The 16,360-nt window shown below is 42.8% G+C and overlaps 1 protein-coding gene across 1 annotated transcript; it reads right to left on the bottom strand.

The window, feature by feature from the left end:
* Nucleotides 1–442: 442 nt before the first annotated feature.
* Nucleotides 443–16,188, bottom strand: SRI (sorcin). The gene is made up of 8 exons (XM_032304728.1): nt 16,081–16,188; nt 15,015–15,098; nt 13,006–13,075; nt 6,846–6,889; nt 5,885–6,032; nt 5,543–5,656; nt 4,060–4,118; nt 443–2,424 (listed from the first exon to the last, which is right to left on the bottom strand). Exons 1-8 carry the CDS (start codon nt 16,129–16,131, stop codon nt 2,398–2,400), a joined length of 597 nt encoding a protein of 198 aa, XP_032160619.1. The 5' UTR covers nt 16,132–16,188; the 3' UTR covers nt 443–2,397.
* Between the last annotated feature and the right edge of the window lie 172 nt (nt 16,189–16,360).

Here is a 16,360-nt window from a genome sequence, read left to right as displayed (position 1 = left end):
CAAAATTAATTAAAATTAAAATTAAAGCTTTGAGTTGGCATTTTTTGAGGAACTTAAACCTCCAAATAATTGAAGTAGCCCAGCTTGGGCTCACAGCCTGGCCCAGCTCCAGCTAAATGCTTTAAGAATAGATCAAGAAACTGTTTGAAGAATTGGGTGAACCTGCAACTGAAAGTATATAATGAATGAAACACAGAACCCACATAAAATAGAAATAAGGCAACCTGAGATTCGCTTGTAATGAAGACTTTGGCTGTAATTAAAGAAAGGGGATGGATACGTCAAATTTGTCAAGGGGAAGGAAAGTTTCCAAGTGCAGGACATACTGAAGACTAGGCTCCATGCTTTTAGAAAGAAACCGTGAAAGCAGACGGAGAGAAGACTTGCTGTGAGGTTAAAATGGAATTAATTGAATATTTCCAGGGACACAGGTTTTTTTTTAGATACTTCAGCATTTATCCAAAAAGCAAATTCAGAACCAAGATGGATGCAGCAACATACCTTGGGACATAACCAAAGTGGTAGGACAGTTCAAATAGGGTCAGTAACCTTGGGGCTGGCCTTCTTCCTTACCACATTAGAGTCACCCAGGGGGATTACTACTTCCTTAAACTGCCACTTCCTCATGGGATTCTGGTGAGCTGGAAGCCAACAGCAGGGGCTGGGACTCCAAGGGTAACCCTCCCTCCTCATCCTGAGCCCTCTCTGGCCCTTTGTGGACAGCTCAGGCTCAAGCCACATTTTCTGGCCTCATGAACTATATCTGGAATGAAACTATAATCACCACTCATATAACGCAGGCTGCTCATGGTCTGACAATGCAGCCCAGGTGTGAATACTTGACATAGATACATAGCTAAGGTTGAATAAATATTTATAAAATTAATATATTTTAGCAATATTTGAAAAAAAAATAACCAAGTGAAATGAGGTTGAAGATGTTTAGAAACGCTTTATTTTTTCATTGGTTGACAACTAACTGATCATCTGAACGGTAAACTCACACTGTGCCCTGAAGTAAGACACATATTCTGCTCACAGGGAGAAAAGAGGCGAATTTCATTGATTTCATCTGTTATGCTATTGCAAAAAAGAGCAAACCAGGCCAGTTTTAAATTTAACAAACAGAAACATTACTGGTGCTTATTATACCAACACATTTTTTTTCATGTTCAGAACTACCCCATGGAGGAGCATAAATCTCCTTCTCCAAGATGAGGAAGTTGAGGCTCCAAGAGTATCTGAGATTAAATCAAATATTCAGGAAGAGGTGCAGCTAGAACGAGAATCCAGATCTTTCTTAAAAGCACATGGCTTAAATATTCGAAGAAAAAAAAAGTCTTCCATTACAAGTGTAATACTTGTTTATGAGCGTATTTGGAAGAGTAGTAGGAAGGAAGAAAATCAATTCTTGACTCTGACTCCCAGTGGTGGCAGCACCAACATCGTGGTCCTCTCAGTCTGGTCCTTTTGCTGTGTATATTTTTTAATGTGAGTGTGAACACATGGCGTATCAAAATGGACTGATCAGTATTTTAAACATTATCATCTGATTTTAAAAGGAAAGTGCACATGGTATAGAAAATGTGGAAAGGACTGAAATCCATAAAGGAAATTCCAGTCACCTGGAATCTCAGAAGCCAAAATGACCGCAGTTAATATTTTCCTATATTTCCTTAGGTTTCTTATTTTTTTAATCGTTTTCTTTTTTACATAGTGAAGCTCATAATTTACAAGATTTTTAAGTAGAGCTAACAAAGGTCTACATAGATAATGACAAAGAACTTGGTGACAGATTGTATTTGCCACTCAACTGACTCAGTGAGTTTTCAGGAAAAAATAATCTCTTAGGCTCCCTGTCTAATCACGTGGCCATCAAAAATGTGTAAGCCTGAAAAAGCCGGTGCTAAGTTTCTGCTAAAGCAAACCCGGACGTGGATTACCATGTGTTGTGCATCCATGTGAGTATTAATCATTTACATGATAAGAACACTCCATACATAAAGCTTTTAATACCATGTAAAAGCTCTTCTGGGAAGAGACAAGAGCTGTAGTCTGATGAAAAGGTTTTTAACCAGTGAAAAATATTTACCACGGGACTTAAACATTCTGCACACTGAATTTTACATAAAAGAGACTTAGAGGATAAGGCATCACTGACAATGGCTCAAGGATGTTCCAAATGGTGTAATTTTACAATGATCTAATCATTGTAAAATTCCAAAGAACTTATTATCAACACTAAAAACTTCCATTGTACATCAAGTAATAAACCTTCCTGACAGCTATTAAGGAAAAGCAGCACCGCAAGGTTACACACGTTACTGCAGGGAGAGAGTAAGAGCAAAAGCGAACTCCAGTCGGAATGTTGGTCACGATCATACAGCTCCTCTTGATTTAAACACTCATGACACACTGAATGAACTGAAAGAGAGAAAGGTCCACGTTACCCTGCAACATCGCAACAAACTGTAGCTTCTTTTTAGGCTGTTGACGTTTTGTTTCTCTAATTTGAATTACGGATCAAGAGAGATCCCTTTCTAAAATAAGAGTACATGATGGGCAGAAAGGTTGGTTTTGTACGGGAAGCCATCCAATGTAAAGCCCAGTGAACTTCTCTTCTTACAGAACGCAGATCTTACCTGAATGGATAAAGAATTATTGAAATTCTGAATATGTCAAGACTCTAGAAATGGCCAAGGTAAAAGGAACCTACTCAGAACGAACAGCAGAGTTGATACTGCTCAATCACACGGGGTCTCCAAAGGACACAGTATTACCCCACCACTCACAGAGCACCTTTAACAGTTTATTCCCCTAAAATCTGCTTTATTAAAATAAATTCTGGCACGCAACTCTATGTATGCACAGAAACAGAAAACATGACCTTTCCTCGGCGATTCAGAAACCCAGGTTTAGAAGCATCAGTATTTTGCTGTGAAATGTTTGCTTCACTCTAAGGCCCAATAGGCTCAGCGTTTCTATCAATTTTCTTTGTCATTCTTCTGACACCAGGGAGGCACTGTGTGCTGCTACTGCCTGCAGCACTCCCACAAAGCCAAGCTGATTGTCCCTTTCAGGTAGAAGGGAACTGAGGATCAAGACATTTAAAATCTCTTATGGGGCCCATGGGAGGCCATAGCCCAAGCACTTCCCACTCCACCGGCCGCCTCTCCGTCTTTGGAAACAGGGACAGATTAGCACCAGAGACAGACGCTAATGCACACTAATGAAAACACACCTTTAAGCATTAGAAATAAACATATTTACACACAAGCCTTTTTAAATGATCAGAAAGAACCGCGGCAGCTGCCGAACGGAAAGTATGTTCATCCTTGCAGTTTGTAACAGAGAAACCTTTTAAAGCATTCAGTTATCACAGTGATTTCCATTCTGAAGTTGTTTTTCTTATCAATCCATGGCTGAGCGGAAAACAGAAAAACTAAACATCTCCCTAGCTTTGTTATGTATATCCAACTGCGGTCATCCAAGATGGCACCTGTCTACATTCACACTGGTTATGTGGCCTTGTCCAATCTCATTTAGTGTGGCTGCTCAGTAAATACACGTTTTAAACTATGACTGAAGTCTCTGTCTTATGTCCTCACTGAAGAACACAGATGTGTCAAGTACAGCTTTGAGCTGTTCAGCTGAATTCCCAGAGACAGAGATACTTGTTCAATGAAGGCAAAAACAGACACAACATCTGCATGGTGTTTTCCAAGGACATTTCTGACTGAGATCTCCCAATAGCTCAGGGAAGAGGGCGTTACTACTTCCTCTCCTCAAACAGTCTTGGAGCAACGAGGAAACCTGCCTCTGTGACCCAGCCAGTGAGACCAGGTGGGCTTTGAACCAAGTCTTTCAATGCAAATCAAACAGTGGTCTATAAGTAAGACTAGTAATAAATGAAATTAATAAATTGTGAATGGTAACTCCTGATCATTTAAACCTTCATCACAGCATCCTTAAGATGCTTTTAATGGCTAACTTCAAAAGGGATGCCCAACTGGCATACATCTTATTCATCCACTAAGTTGTGAATTTACGGAGACTTACATCATCATATGGGAAATTCACAACACCTTGCTGAGCAGTATCCCGTCTTCGAAAGCTGTCTGTAAAACACCATAGTAAAATTTATGGTTATTTTTTAACACCTGAAGTCACAACAGGTAATTATTTTGCCACTGGGTTCAAACTGCAGTAACATCGGAGTTGTAAAACTTGTAAAACCAGCCAACATAAACAAAAGCCCATAGCACAGAAGCCAACTATATGAATGTGAATGGATTTAATATACAACAAAGGAATGCAACAATACAGAAGTTATCCAATCATCTTTCTCATGTGGAGCTGGAAAAAAGCACCTTATCCCAAAGTCAGTAAAAGCCATGTGACTTCTGAGACCATTATTTAGTTGTAATGAAGACAACAGAATTTCAAACTTTTAAATAATATAGTGTTTAAGTAGGAAATGGATGGATGGAGTCCCTAATATGGCAAATGGGCTGTGATCAAATATTCCATCTGTCTGAGCTCTGTGCTACTGAAAAGGATTGACTTAAATAAAAATAACAAAAAAACTGCCCTCATGTTCTTGTTAGGATGCAAAAAAATTACAAACCCAGGTATTAGTAAGTAAAAGACTGGGGCGCCCGGGTGGCTCAGTGGGTTAAGTATCTGACTCTTGATCTCAGCTCAGGTCTTGATCTCAGGGTCATGAGTTCAAGCATTGCACTGGGCTCAACGCACAGCATGCAGCCTTCTTAAGAAAAAAAAAAAAAAAAGAGAGAGAGAATAAGACTAAAGAGAGGAGTGAAACAAGAAAAATATGCAAAAGAAAGAGAAGAGGGAATAGAAAAGTAGAGATTACAGATATACCCTATTTTAAGAAGTCCATATAGCTGAAACATGACCAATTTAAATAATTTCCAACAGGAGGAATTAGGAGAGAGAGCTACAAATGAGTATTTTCTCTCTTCAAATAGTTTACATTCTAGGGAAAATCATAGAATACCGCTCATATTCTGACCAAAAGTACATAAATTAGGTGGTCACACTTTGGAACACTTTTGTGAAATTTAGGTAAGGTTATTTTCAAAGCAACTTACCACGAATCTGAAAGGATTTCTTTCTTTTTTTTTTTTTTTAAAGATTTTATTTATTTATTTGACAGAGAACACAAGTAGGCAGAGAGGCAGGCAGAGAGGCAGGCAGAGAGAGAGAGAGAAGCAGGCTCTGCACTGAGCAGAGAGCCCGATGCGGGGCTCGACCCTGGGACCCTGGGATCATGACCTGGGCTGAAGGCAGAGGCTTTAACCCGCTGAGCCAGGCGCCCCTGAAAGGATTTCTGGGGGAAAAAAAAAAAACCAACCATTATTCTGCTAGATACATTTAAATAGCAGTGTTTTAAAAAGCCCCTGAAGTTGGGGGGAAAAAAGAGAAGACTGCGGACAACAGAAGTTCAGAAACACTGGAAAATGAACCACAAACGGTGTCTTCCCAGCCCGAGGAGACAACACCACCTCAAGGAACACACCTGTCAAGGCTCGCAGTTTAACACAGCAGGCGATGTAGTCATCGAAGGTGATCTTGCCATTGGTGCTGTAGCGTTTAGCAATGGAATTCACAGCCTGTGGACTCAACCGGAAGCCTGAGGAAGAAAACAGTTAAAGGATAACAAAAAGACCATTAAAAATAATCACAATTCTTTCAGCCTGGGAGTACTCACTTGAACTGTGAATATGTACTAGGAAATATGTATTAGGTGGTTAGTTAGGAATAGACACTGCTTCTAGACAACAGAAACAGCCTTCATGTAAAGTTTCAGAAGTGACAAAGCAATGTCATGGGCCAGATGGCTGGAGCCAGCCATACCCACCCATCGTGGTGAGAGCCTTCTGCAGCTCCTGCGGGTCCACCGTGCCGCTCCGGTCGCTGTCAAAACTGATGAAGTGTTGTCTCCAGCCGTTCAGCACAGCCCAGAGTTCTTTAAACTCATTGAAACCCATTGTGCCGGACATATCTCTCTGAACTGTCATCAAGGACTAGAGCATCTTTAATTTGCAACATTTTCTAACGAATAAATCAAAGATCAAGGATACGTGAATTTAATGTTCTTCCTGCTAAAAAAGGTTAAAAATGTTGTATGTTCGTCTCAGTGTGATGTATGAAAAGATACTCTCGTGATATAATGAAGAGGGCCTGTGGAGAAAACCCTGAGGACGTATTTTCACTGTGGGAAGAGAATCTGTGTGATGTGATCACGGGAAAGGAAGGTGGCCACAGGTGAGCCACACATGAAAAGCGGTCTTGTTTCTGGAACTGGGCTGTACTTTCTGGGCTCCCGGGCTATGCTGCTGGGGTCGGGGGGGGGGGGGGGTCTTGGTCCTAACGTTCCCTTTTGGTACAGTCTTTTCAGACCCAGGGTTTTCACTTCTAGAAAGATGAGATGGGACGGAAGGCGGTGCAGGGTCAGCGCCAGCTCAACCGAGTCTGATAGCTGTGATGTGAAAAATTCCACTGCTTGAAGGTCAGGTGTGAATCATACAGAACAAACGATGACAGAGCAAAAAAGCTTCCCTGACCACCCCGATTTCTATACTTGGTCTCTTCTGAGGCTACCTTGAATTCCTGAATAACCAACATTCGGTTTACTAAGCTCCTTTCCTTTTTCACACCAAATTACATCTTATAAGCTAATGATTTCAGAAAACTTTTTTGTGGTCATTTGTCATCTTATGTTTACTGGGTATTAATTCTTGGATGAATTCTTTTAGGAAGAAATTTGGGGTGGTGGGTTAGGAAAAAACCCTCCAGACAGCAATCAAGGTAAAGGATACATCCAGCATTGAAACCATAAGCCGACAAGTCTCCAGGTTAAAAGCTGTTAAATCAAGAAAAGTACAAACATATTAATACGGTTTCAAAAATTCACATTACATTGCATACATTCAAATTAATTAGAGAAGTGACTATTTATATACTCTTACTTTTATAAGCTACTCAATTTATGTGGAACTAAATTACATGGAGCTTTGAAGCAGGTTTTTTCCAGAGAGAGGAGATTCCTTATAGAACCCAAATTTGATTTTTTTTTTAAGGTTTTATTAGGAAGAGAGAGAGAAAACACAAGCAGGGAGGAGGGGCAAAAGGAGAGGGAGAAATAGGCTCCCAGTAGAGCAGGGAGCACAGTACCACACGGTGCTTGATCCCAGAATCCTGGGATCATGACCAGAGGAGAGGGCAGATGCTTAACCAACTGAGCCACCCAGGTGTCCCCCAAATTTGAACAACTTTAATAGAAATATTCTAGGGGCACCTGGGTAGCTCAGTGCGTTAAGCCTCTGCCTTCGGCTCAGGTCATGGTCTCAGGGTCCTGGGATCAAGCCCCGCATCGGGCTCTCTCCTCAGTGGGGAGCCTGCTTCCTCCTCTCTCTGCCTGCCTCTCTGCCTACTTGTGACCTCTCTCTGTCAAATAAATAAATAAAATCTTTAAAAAAAGAAGAAATATTGTAAGAAAAAAGTACTGTATTGTACAGTTAATATTTTTAGGTATAATGGTTTTGAAGTTGGTGGGGAATGTTAAGATATCTAAAATTTGCTTCAAAAGAAAAAAGCCAGATTAACAGATGAACTAAAAATGGCAACACACAGTTAACTGTTAAGTTGGGTGGCAGGTGTGTAGTTCCCTGCATCATTATCTCTGGTCTTGGATATGCACAACATTTTCTATGATAGAGTCTTTTTAAAGTTTTATATACCTTCTTGCCTTTGAAACTGAAATATACTGAGATCAATTCACCATGGTGAGGGAAGGCAGGGCTACTCCGTTCCTGCTCCTAACAGACTATAAATAGCTGGTTTTGCTAGTTCTATTTCATTAGTTCATTTATCTTTCTTTCCCCTTACTATCATGCACTGAATAGTAACCTCCTGCCTCGAAGAGCTTCTGACCTGTTTTTACACACAATAAGTTTATATATGAAACCAGATAAATACGCTTGCCAGAACTGTGTTCAATAAGAGCACTCTCTTGGGTTAAGATACAATGACCAATTCAGGGACAGCCACTGTTCAGAAGCCTTCTGAGTTTATGTACAACTTGAACATATTCTGAGCGAATTTCTATAGCTCACTTAGAAAACAAAAATAGAAAATACACTTATTGGTTAATGGGTCTACTGATGATCTACCTAAGCATTAGCAAATTACACAGAAAGAATTCCTTGCATCTTACATTGTGTTCATGGGAACCAATGACTGGAGAAATACACAGGTACAGAGAAGCTGTCAGGCTATAGAAGGCAGAAGTGACAAGGGTCAGTGGGCCAAGCTGGCATAAATTCTGCAAGTGTGAAAAGGCACATAGAACAATTTTACAGCTCTTATTAGCTTCATTTTTATCTCCAACCAAACTGAATTTATTTATTTATTTATTTATTTAAAGATTTTATTTATTTACTTAACAGACAGAGATCACGAGTAGGCAGAGAGGCAGGCAGAGAGAGAGGAGGAAGCAGGCTCCCTGCTGAGCAGAGAGCCCGATGCGGGGCTTGATCCCAGCACCCTGGGATCATGACCTGAGCTGAAGGCAGAGGCTTTAACCCACTGAGCCACCCAGGCACCCCCAAACTGAATTTAAAACACATCTGAGCTTATTACTGTAATGTCTCCAAATAGTACAAACTATAGATTTTCCCCTCTCTCTTTTTTTATTTGACATAGAGAGACAGTGAGAAGCGCACACAAGCAGGGGGAGGGGGAGTGGGAGAGGGAGAAGTAGGCTTCCCACTAACAGGGAGCCACATGTGGGGCTCAATCCCAGGGCCCCAGGATCATGACCTGAGTCTGAGGCAGACGCTTAATGACTGAGCCACCCAGGCTCCCAGGTTTTCCACTTTTAAAAGATTCCTGTGTTTGGCATATCCTGGAATCTGAAATAAAAGGTGGGGAACTATTTCTCTTTGGGCCTTTCAGAACTCCACCTAATCCACAGATACAGTTCTCTGAAGTGACAGGAGGCAACACTTTTCCACACTTTTGGGAAAGAGTTGGTTGGTTCCTCATTCTGACTTCTAAGTTGTGTGGAGGTATGAAGCCTCTTCAAGCTAGACCAATGGTTCTTAGCCCTGGGTACTTATCAGAATCACCTGGAGGCTTTCAAAGATCCTGATACCGGGGCTGCACCTCAAACAACTTTTTTTCCAGGATTAGTGAGATATAATTGACAAATAATGTTGTGTAAGTTTAAGGTATACAATGTAAAGATTTGATATATGTATATGCTGCAAAATGGTAACTACAATGAGGTTAGTTAACACATCCATCACCTCACATAGTTAACTTTTTCATGTGTGTGATGAGAACTTTTAAGATTGACTCTCTTAGCCATTTTAAAGTATACAATACAGTATTATGTACAGTCATAACCACAGAATTAAATCAAAATACCTGAGCATGGAACCCAGGCAATTTTTTTTTTAAAGCTTCTCAATGTTCCAGTGAGCAGCCAAGGCTGAGACCACCATTCTTCTGAGTGAGAGTCCTGAACCAGCCATGTTAGTATCATCTAGGAGCTTTTAGAACAGCATAATCTCAGCCCTTAACCTACACCAACAAAATCAGAATCTGCAGTTTAATATGCTCCTCAGGTGATTTATGGTCACATAAAAAGAGCTGGTCAGGGCACTTGGGTGGCTCAGTCATTAAGTGTCTGCCTTTAGCTCAGGTCATGGTCCCAGGGTCCTGGGATCGAGCCCCGCATCGGGCTCCCTGCAGCAGGAAGCCTGCTTCTCCCTCTCCCACTCCCCCTGCTTGTGTTCCCTCTTTCGCTGTGTCTCTCTCCATCAAATAAATAAATAAAATCTAACCGCCCCCCCCCAAAACAACAACAACCAAAAATAGCTGGTCAACCTGGACGACCATCATCTGGAAGCCTGTTAGAGATGCATTTCTCAGGTCTCCCCTCACATCTTATGAATGAAGAACTGTAGGACAGGGCTCAGCTACCCAGTGATGCTGACACAACTTTAGTTTAAGAACCAGTGCTCTACAGGGCCTGGGGTGCCTGGGTGGCTCAGTGGGTTAAGCCACTGCCTTCGGCTCAGGTCATGATCTCAGGGTCCTGGGATCGAATCCAGCATCAGGCACTCTGCTCAACAGGGAGCCTGCTTCCCCCTCTCTCTCTGCCTGCCTCTCTGCCTACTTGTGATTTCTCTCTGTCAAATAAATAAATAAAATCTTTAAAAAAAAAAAAAAAAAAAAAAAGAACCAGTGCTTTACAGGGCCTGATAACCACTAAGTAGACCCAACTGTTTGACTTTAAATCAAGGATTTTGAAGGGCTGTGAAGCACACCTTCCCTGTGTCCCAGGGCTATGAATGGCACCGTTGACAGTGACATTAGGAAGCCCAGCTATCTGGTCATCATTTGTGAGAAGGCTTTAAAAGGGAAGGAATGAGATGCGCAGTAAATAAAAGTGAATGAACAGAAAATTCACCATTCCACATAGTTCTAATGAACTAGAACAGCAATGTCTAGTAAGTTTGGGTAGGGAAAAACTCTTGATCAATTTAGGTGAAAATTTTAACCCCAGAAATTGCTTTATTAATGCTAATTCTATTTCAAATAATTTCAAAAGAATCTTTGTTGTAGGGGCACCTGGGTGGTTCAGTGGGTTAAGCCACTGCCTTCGGCTCAGGTCATGATCTCAGGGTCCTGGGATCGAACCCCACATTGGGCTCTCTGCTCAGCGGGGAGCCTGCTTCCTCCCCTCATCTCTGCCTATTTGTGATCTCTCTGTCAAATAAATAAATAAAATCTTTAAAAATAAAAAAAGGATCTTTGCTGTAATTTTACTTTTACTCTCTCCCTTCTGTTCAATCTGTTAGAATGCCTCATACATCTTTTCTTCTGTAGAAATCCATAGTGTAATGGACCCAGCAGGAAAACCCTACCTTTAGTTCTTTCTCTCAACCTTACCAGAGTAGCAACTACACTCAAGGGAAAAAAAGAAGCTGAATCATTGTCTTACAGTCTAGAGCAACTTCTCTTATCAACCCTACCTCTGGGTCTGACTGCTTCCTTTTAGCCTGCAGAAGCCCCCTGTAGGTACTAATATCCCTCTGCCCCTCACCTCACCTGCATCTGTGTTTTCTGGTTTAGAAGCTGGGTTTATAAAACACCAATGGCTGTGTATCTTTTGCATCATAAACCTCACAAGCAGGATGGTTCAGTGGTTCCTTACAGGCTCCACAACTAGATGAAGCAAGCAAATAAACTCAATCACATGGTTCTGATGACTCAGGAAATGTCTTCCCTAGAATGCCATGATCCAAGACCATCACTAACCATGATTTCCTCATAGGAAATGTTTAAAACAACTATTCTCCAAGGATATACAACCCATTTGTTAGTAAGACTTTAAAGCCTGCCACACCTCTTCTACCAAAAGCATATAGAAGAATAGTTTATGTTGGGATATAGCTCATTCTCATAAACCCTGTAATTAAACCAGGATTCTTTGTTCACTAGCCCAGACTGCCTGAGGTGGTTAACAATGAACAATATAAATGTATTTCCTACAACAGGAAAAAAAAAATCCCCTTTCTAGAAAGTGCTTCTTTTTTAAAGGACCAGATTAAATGAGAAATGCAAAAAGTTCCTCTTTCATATTAATTTCTCCAACTAGAAAATATTAATAGGATACTGAGGTCACATAAAAGAAAGGATGATTGAAATAGAAATGCAATTATTATAAAAAAGAGAGTCCTCCAATAAATATTAAATAAATATTGAACAGTTTAAAAATGCCACTGTAAACCTTCTGGTGTCACTTCCAGTTTGAGCATTTTAATCCACAGTTTACCGACAGCGAAGGCTTCACTTCGATGTTCTGTCTCAATTAACCACTGGCAAAGTTGGCAAGTCACTCTTCTCTACCTTGCGTGTTTGTCATGGTCAAGATCTGATTTGAAACGAAGAAGCATGTGGTAGTGTGGGGGACGATGAGAGAGCCCTGTCTGGATGCAGCCCCTCTGCAACTCAAGGCAAAGAGCTCTTTCAAAAGGCAGGAAGGTGGTGTAAGCACGGGATTACAAGGCAGCAGATCCAGGTTCTGAGGAACTGAGGAGAAGGAGAAGGAAGACTAGTACAAAGAGTTTAGAAATTAGGAAGGGCACTTCTGACTCAGCCTGCACAGGTTCTCTGAAGTGAAAAGAGAGATGAAGACAGACCCAGGGGGGCGGGGTGTCACAACGAGCATTCACATGGCCAGCAGCCTCAGAGAGCGGAAGTGCAAACTGGCTCCCTGAGGACCAGGGGTGGGAGGGGGGACAGGACCAGCCACTCAGAACTAGACCTGGGGCAGGTCACTCAGGGACCAGCTGCATAGGACCAGCCACCCCAAACCCTAAGTGCCATGAGGCTCAGGACAGAGTCAACTTTGGGGAAACAGCCATAAATGTGAGCTCCTGTCATTGATGACACTGGACCTGGAGGATTTCATTTCAGCACCTTACCTCATCATCTGCGAAGGAGGCCATGGAGACTGTCTCATGGCTTCCAAGGGTTCCCAATCCAAGAGACCCACTAACTGCCAGGCAGGTAGTATAGTATGACTTATTAACAACTGTGTTCAAATCAACATATATATTTTTTTAAGATTTTATTTATTTGACAGACAGAAATGACAAGTAGGCAGAGAGGCAAGCAGAGAGAGGAGGAAGCAGGCTCCCTGCTGAGCAGAGAGCCCGATGCAGGGCTCGATCCCAGGACCCTGAGATCATGACCTGAGTTGAAGGCAGAAGCTTTAACCCACTGAGCCACCCAGGCGCCCCAAATCAACATATTTGATAATCAACAGTTGAAATTAGCTTTGGCAATTCTAATTTTTGATAGATCAGAAAAGCCCAGTGTCATTGAAGGCTATCATCATTAAGGAACAGTTAAAATATGAAACACAAGAGTACTTCTAGAGAAACTCTGGGACTGTCAACTCACGTTTGTATCCTCCAGCAATGCCTGACTGGGTCAGGCATCTCTGCAATTCATCAGCATCTATTTGCCCATCCTTTTGGGGGGAAAAAATTAGAAGAGGAATTATAATAGTGATTTGTACCTTCTAGTGCTCTACTTTCAGTATATTATTTCAGCAATAATGACCAAGAAAATGAGCATTTTCATGCATGAGACTTTTTTTAAAGGAATGCCTTCCAAAAAGAGGCATTCCTTTCCTGATTCTACTTTCAAAAATAATTTAATGATGAAAGAAAGACAAAATTGTTAAGTCCTCTCCCACAAATGCACAATTAGGGCCTTAAACAAAAAATACATTTCTTGATGCGTAAGTAAAGTCGGCATTCAATTTCAGACTCTATTTTAAATAATTATTACATAAGAAATCACAAAGTCAGGAAGCCGTTTACACCTATATTTTAGTAATACCAGTATCTTTTCATCATTTCCTCTAAATTCTTCAATTAGATCGGGCATTATATTTTCAAGTACAAGGTTCCTCTTTTTAATAAAACACTGAAATGAATTCAGCTTCTTCCACTAATACATAATTTTTTTTTTTTTTTTTTTTTTTTTAATGGGGGCAGTGGAAGGACTGAGCAGGGTACACAGCTGATATTCAAACAAAACGCTTGGATGAAACAAAGAGAGGCCTTCGTGATCCCCTTGGCTTATGATGCGGAGAATGGTTTTCCAGAACACAATTAAATCTGGAAGACACAGTTTCCCAGGGCTTATTGATTGTCTGACCAAGTTCAGAACCAGACAGATGTTATATTTAGAGATTTAAAAATAAAATACCCAAATCCTTAAGTCCTCCTGTATAGTAAATTCTAAGTGAGGAGCAGGATCAATAATTTTAAAGACAATGGATACGCTGATGTAGGCCAGGGCCACTGCAAGCTAAGCAGGTGGGGTCACTTACAGGGCGGGAGGCAAGGCAATCTAAGAACTCAAGTCTTGAGCTTTGCCCTGTCTTGTGGTTTCAAAGATACAGATCATTAACAGATGAAGCAGATACTTTAAGGGAATTTAGACTCAATTTTCCGCTCAATTTCTTGAACTATATTTCTTAGAATCTATTCTGAAAGGCGGTCTTGGGTTTTTATCCCAGAATACTGGCTATTATCTTCATATGGAGATTGTGTTATTTCTTTCTTTTCATCAACACAAAGCTAAGTGGCATTCCTAAGGGCCAACATCCCTTCTGGGTAGCTCTGGGTTATACCAGCAGTGTATTTACCATACACAGTGGCCTGGGGAGCTAGGGAAGCATCCTCCCTCAATGTACACCACCATCTGTCCTACAACTCAAGGTAGAGAACTGAAAGTTCTCCGGGAGGGAGCCAACCTTCATTCTCTCTCAGTCACCAGACCACCACACCTTACAAGGTCATAAGAAGAGCTGACCTAAAATAGCACCAGCATCAAAGAGAAACTGTTCACAAGATTAACTTCCTGTTACTAAAGGAGTAGTAACTTTCCTATTTTGAAGTTGGTAAGTATGTAACGTTAAGTACCTATTTCCTAGGGGTAACATAACAGTCAAATTCAAACTAAAGAAAGTGTCCTTTAGAATCTGACCACGTAATTACTGGTACGTCTCTTTAAGGTGTACAAACAAGGGTTTAGTGTTCACCAGAGCTGGAATTTCTTCTCTGGAAACCACCTCAGACTCCAACAATTCAGAGTTCTAAAAACATCTTTCTACTCTACATATCTTCACAGTACACTTACAGCCCCCGATTCCTATTCAATCGGACTCTAATTCAATCACAAATTTATCTGTCAAGTGAACGAACATAAATACAGGTAACAGTCCTAATTTGTTCTGAGATAAGTAACCAACTATACATTTCCTTCTCGCTTTTTTCTTTTACAGAAGCAAAGGGATTCTCTTCCAGAGGAAAAGTTCTTTTTTCCACCCCACTCTAACAATGCCTAATACAAACGTAGACTCTGACAATTCTTTAATATTAAGGGGAAAGGCTAACCTGTCCAGCTACAGCGGCAAAGTAACCATAGAGCGGATCCTGAGTCTGTCCGGGAAACGTAGGTCCTCCGGGAGCTCCTCCATACTGTAAAACAACAAACACAAAACCATCATTCCCGCTGAATCCAGTTTTATTCTCTCACCACTGAATGCTTTTGTGGAAAGCCAGGCAACTGCCCGCCCTTCACACGGATGGATCACCACCTCACCACCCAGCACGCTTTAATTGCAATTATTCTCACCCCAGCAGAATTTAAAAACTGGCAGCTTGGACCAAAATGAGTTGTCCTGGAAGTGACACCTGCAGAAGTGAAGCAACTTTAAAAATCCCTATTAGCCTGCAGGTGACTGATTAAATGTAACCCAGGCAAGCAGCTTAAGGGCAGGGCTCAGAATTGTTCTTTCACTTTCCTAGCATTTATGGTATTTTTCAAAGCGTTCTGAGACAGGTGTAGCCCAGGCCAGGCTTACGTGTCTCGGTTGGACTATCTCGCGGCGAGCACCTGGGCGGGGGACGCGGCGAAGGAACACTCCGTCTCGGAAACAGTTCCCACGACGACGCGCATCCCAGGCGCCGCGCGAGGTGGTCTCCCCCCGACCCCTACCCCGAGGGCTTCTCCCCACCTCCACGCCCACCCTCGCCTCCCCGCGGTCTTTCCCCGACTTTTTTTTTCTCTGCTTTTAAAGAGGGGAGGTGGATGCCCGGACCATCCCACATTAAAATGGCTGTTGCTCTCCGGGGAAACCGGGAGGGAGAGAGGAAGCCAATACCCAAGTCGCACAATTTCACGCCGCGCACCCCAGGCACAGGGTGGGCTTCTTGGGTCCAAATCCACCCGCGTCTTGAACCCAAGCAGCCACCCGCAAGGTGAAGGGTCGGGGAGAAGGAGGGAACCCGAGGATGAGGCGGAAGGGCAGGGGCCTGGGGCGAGGCAGCGGACAGGGAAAAGCCGGGGGCGGGAGGCGCCCAGGGTGTCGCCTCGGAGAAGCGGCCCAGTGTGGCCTCTCGGTGTCTACGATGTAACAGGGTCGTGCCCGGGCCGCGAGCCCGCGCGGGTTGCACTTACCCCGCCTGGGTAGTACCCGCCGCCGGCGCCAGGGTGCCCCGGGTACGCCATGGTGCAGACTGCGCCGCCGCCGCCGCCCTCGCCCTCCCGCCGGGGCCGCCCTGGAGCGCACCACGCGGGCGGCGGGGGACGCGCGCCCGAGCCGCCCCCAGCACCGCGCTGCGCTCGCGCCTCGGCCCCCTGCGTGCGCACCGCGCGCCCCTGCGCCTTCGGGGCTCAGGTCGTGCGCAAGCGGCGCTCCGCAAGCGCCTGAGACCCGCGACGCCGTGCTCGCCGGCGC

The sequence above is a fragment of the Mustela erminea genome, chromosome 11, assembly GCF_009829155.1.
Source record: "Mustela erminea isolate mMusErm1 chromosome 11, mMusErm1.Pri, whole genome shotgun sequence".
NCBI classification, from domain to species: domain Eukaryota; kingdom Metazoa; phylum Chordata; class Mammalia; order Carnivora; family Mustelidae; genus Mustela; species Mustela erminea.
This window is presented reverse-complemented; position numbering and strand designations above follow the sequence as displayed.

Coding starts and splice junctions, on each gene's coding strand:
- SRI (XM_032304728.1), bottom strand. CDS start 16,131: ATGGCGTACCCGGGGCACCCTGGCGCCGGCGGCGGGTACTACCCAGGC. Junction 6,033..6,845: donor TTATGGTTTCAATGCTGGAT/GTATCCTTTACC, acceptor ATGACAGTTCAG/AGAGATATGTCCGGCACAAT. Junction 2,425..4,059: donor TGAATTTCCCATATGATGAT/GTAAGTCTCCGT, acceptor TCTCTCTTTCAG/TTCATTCAGTGTGTCATGAG.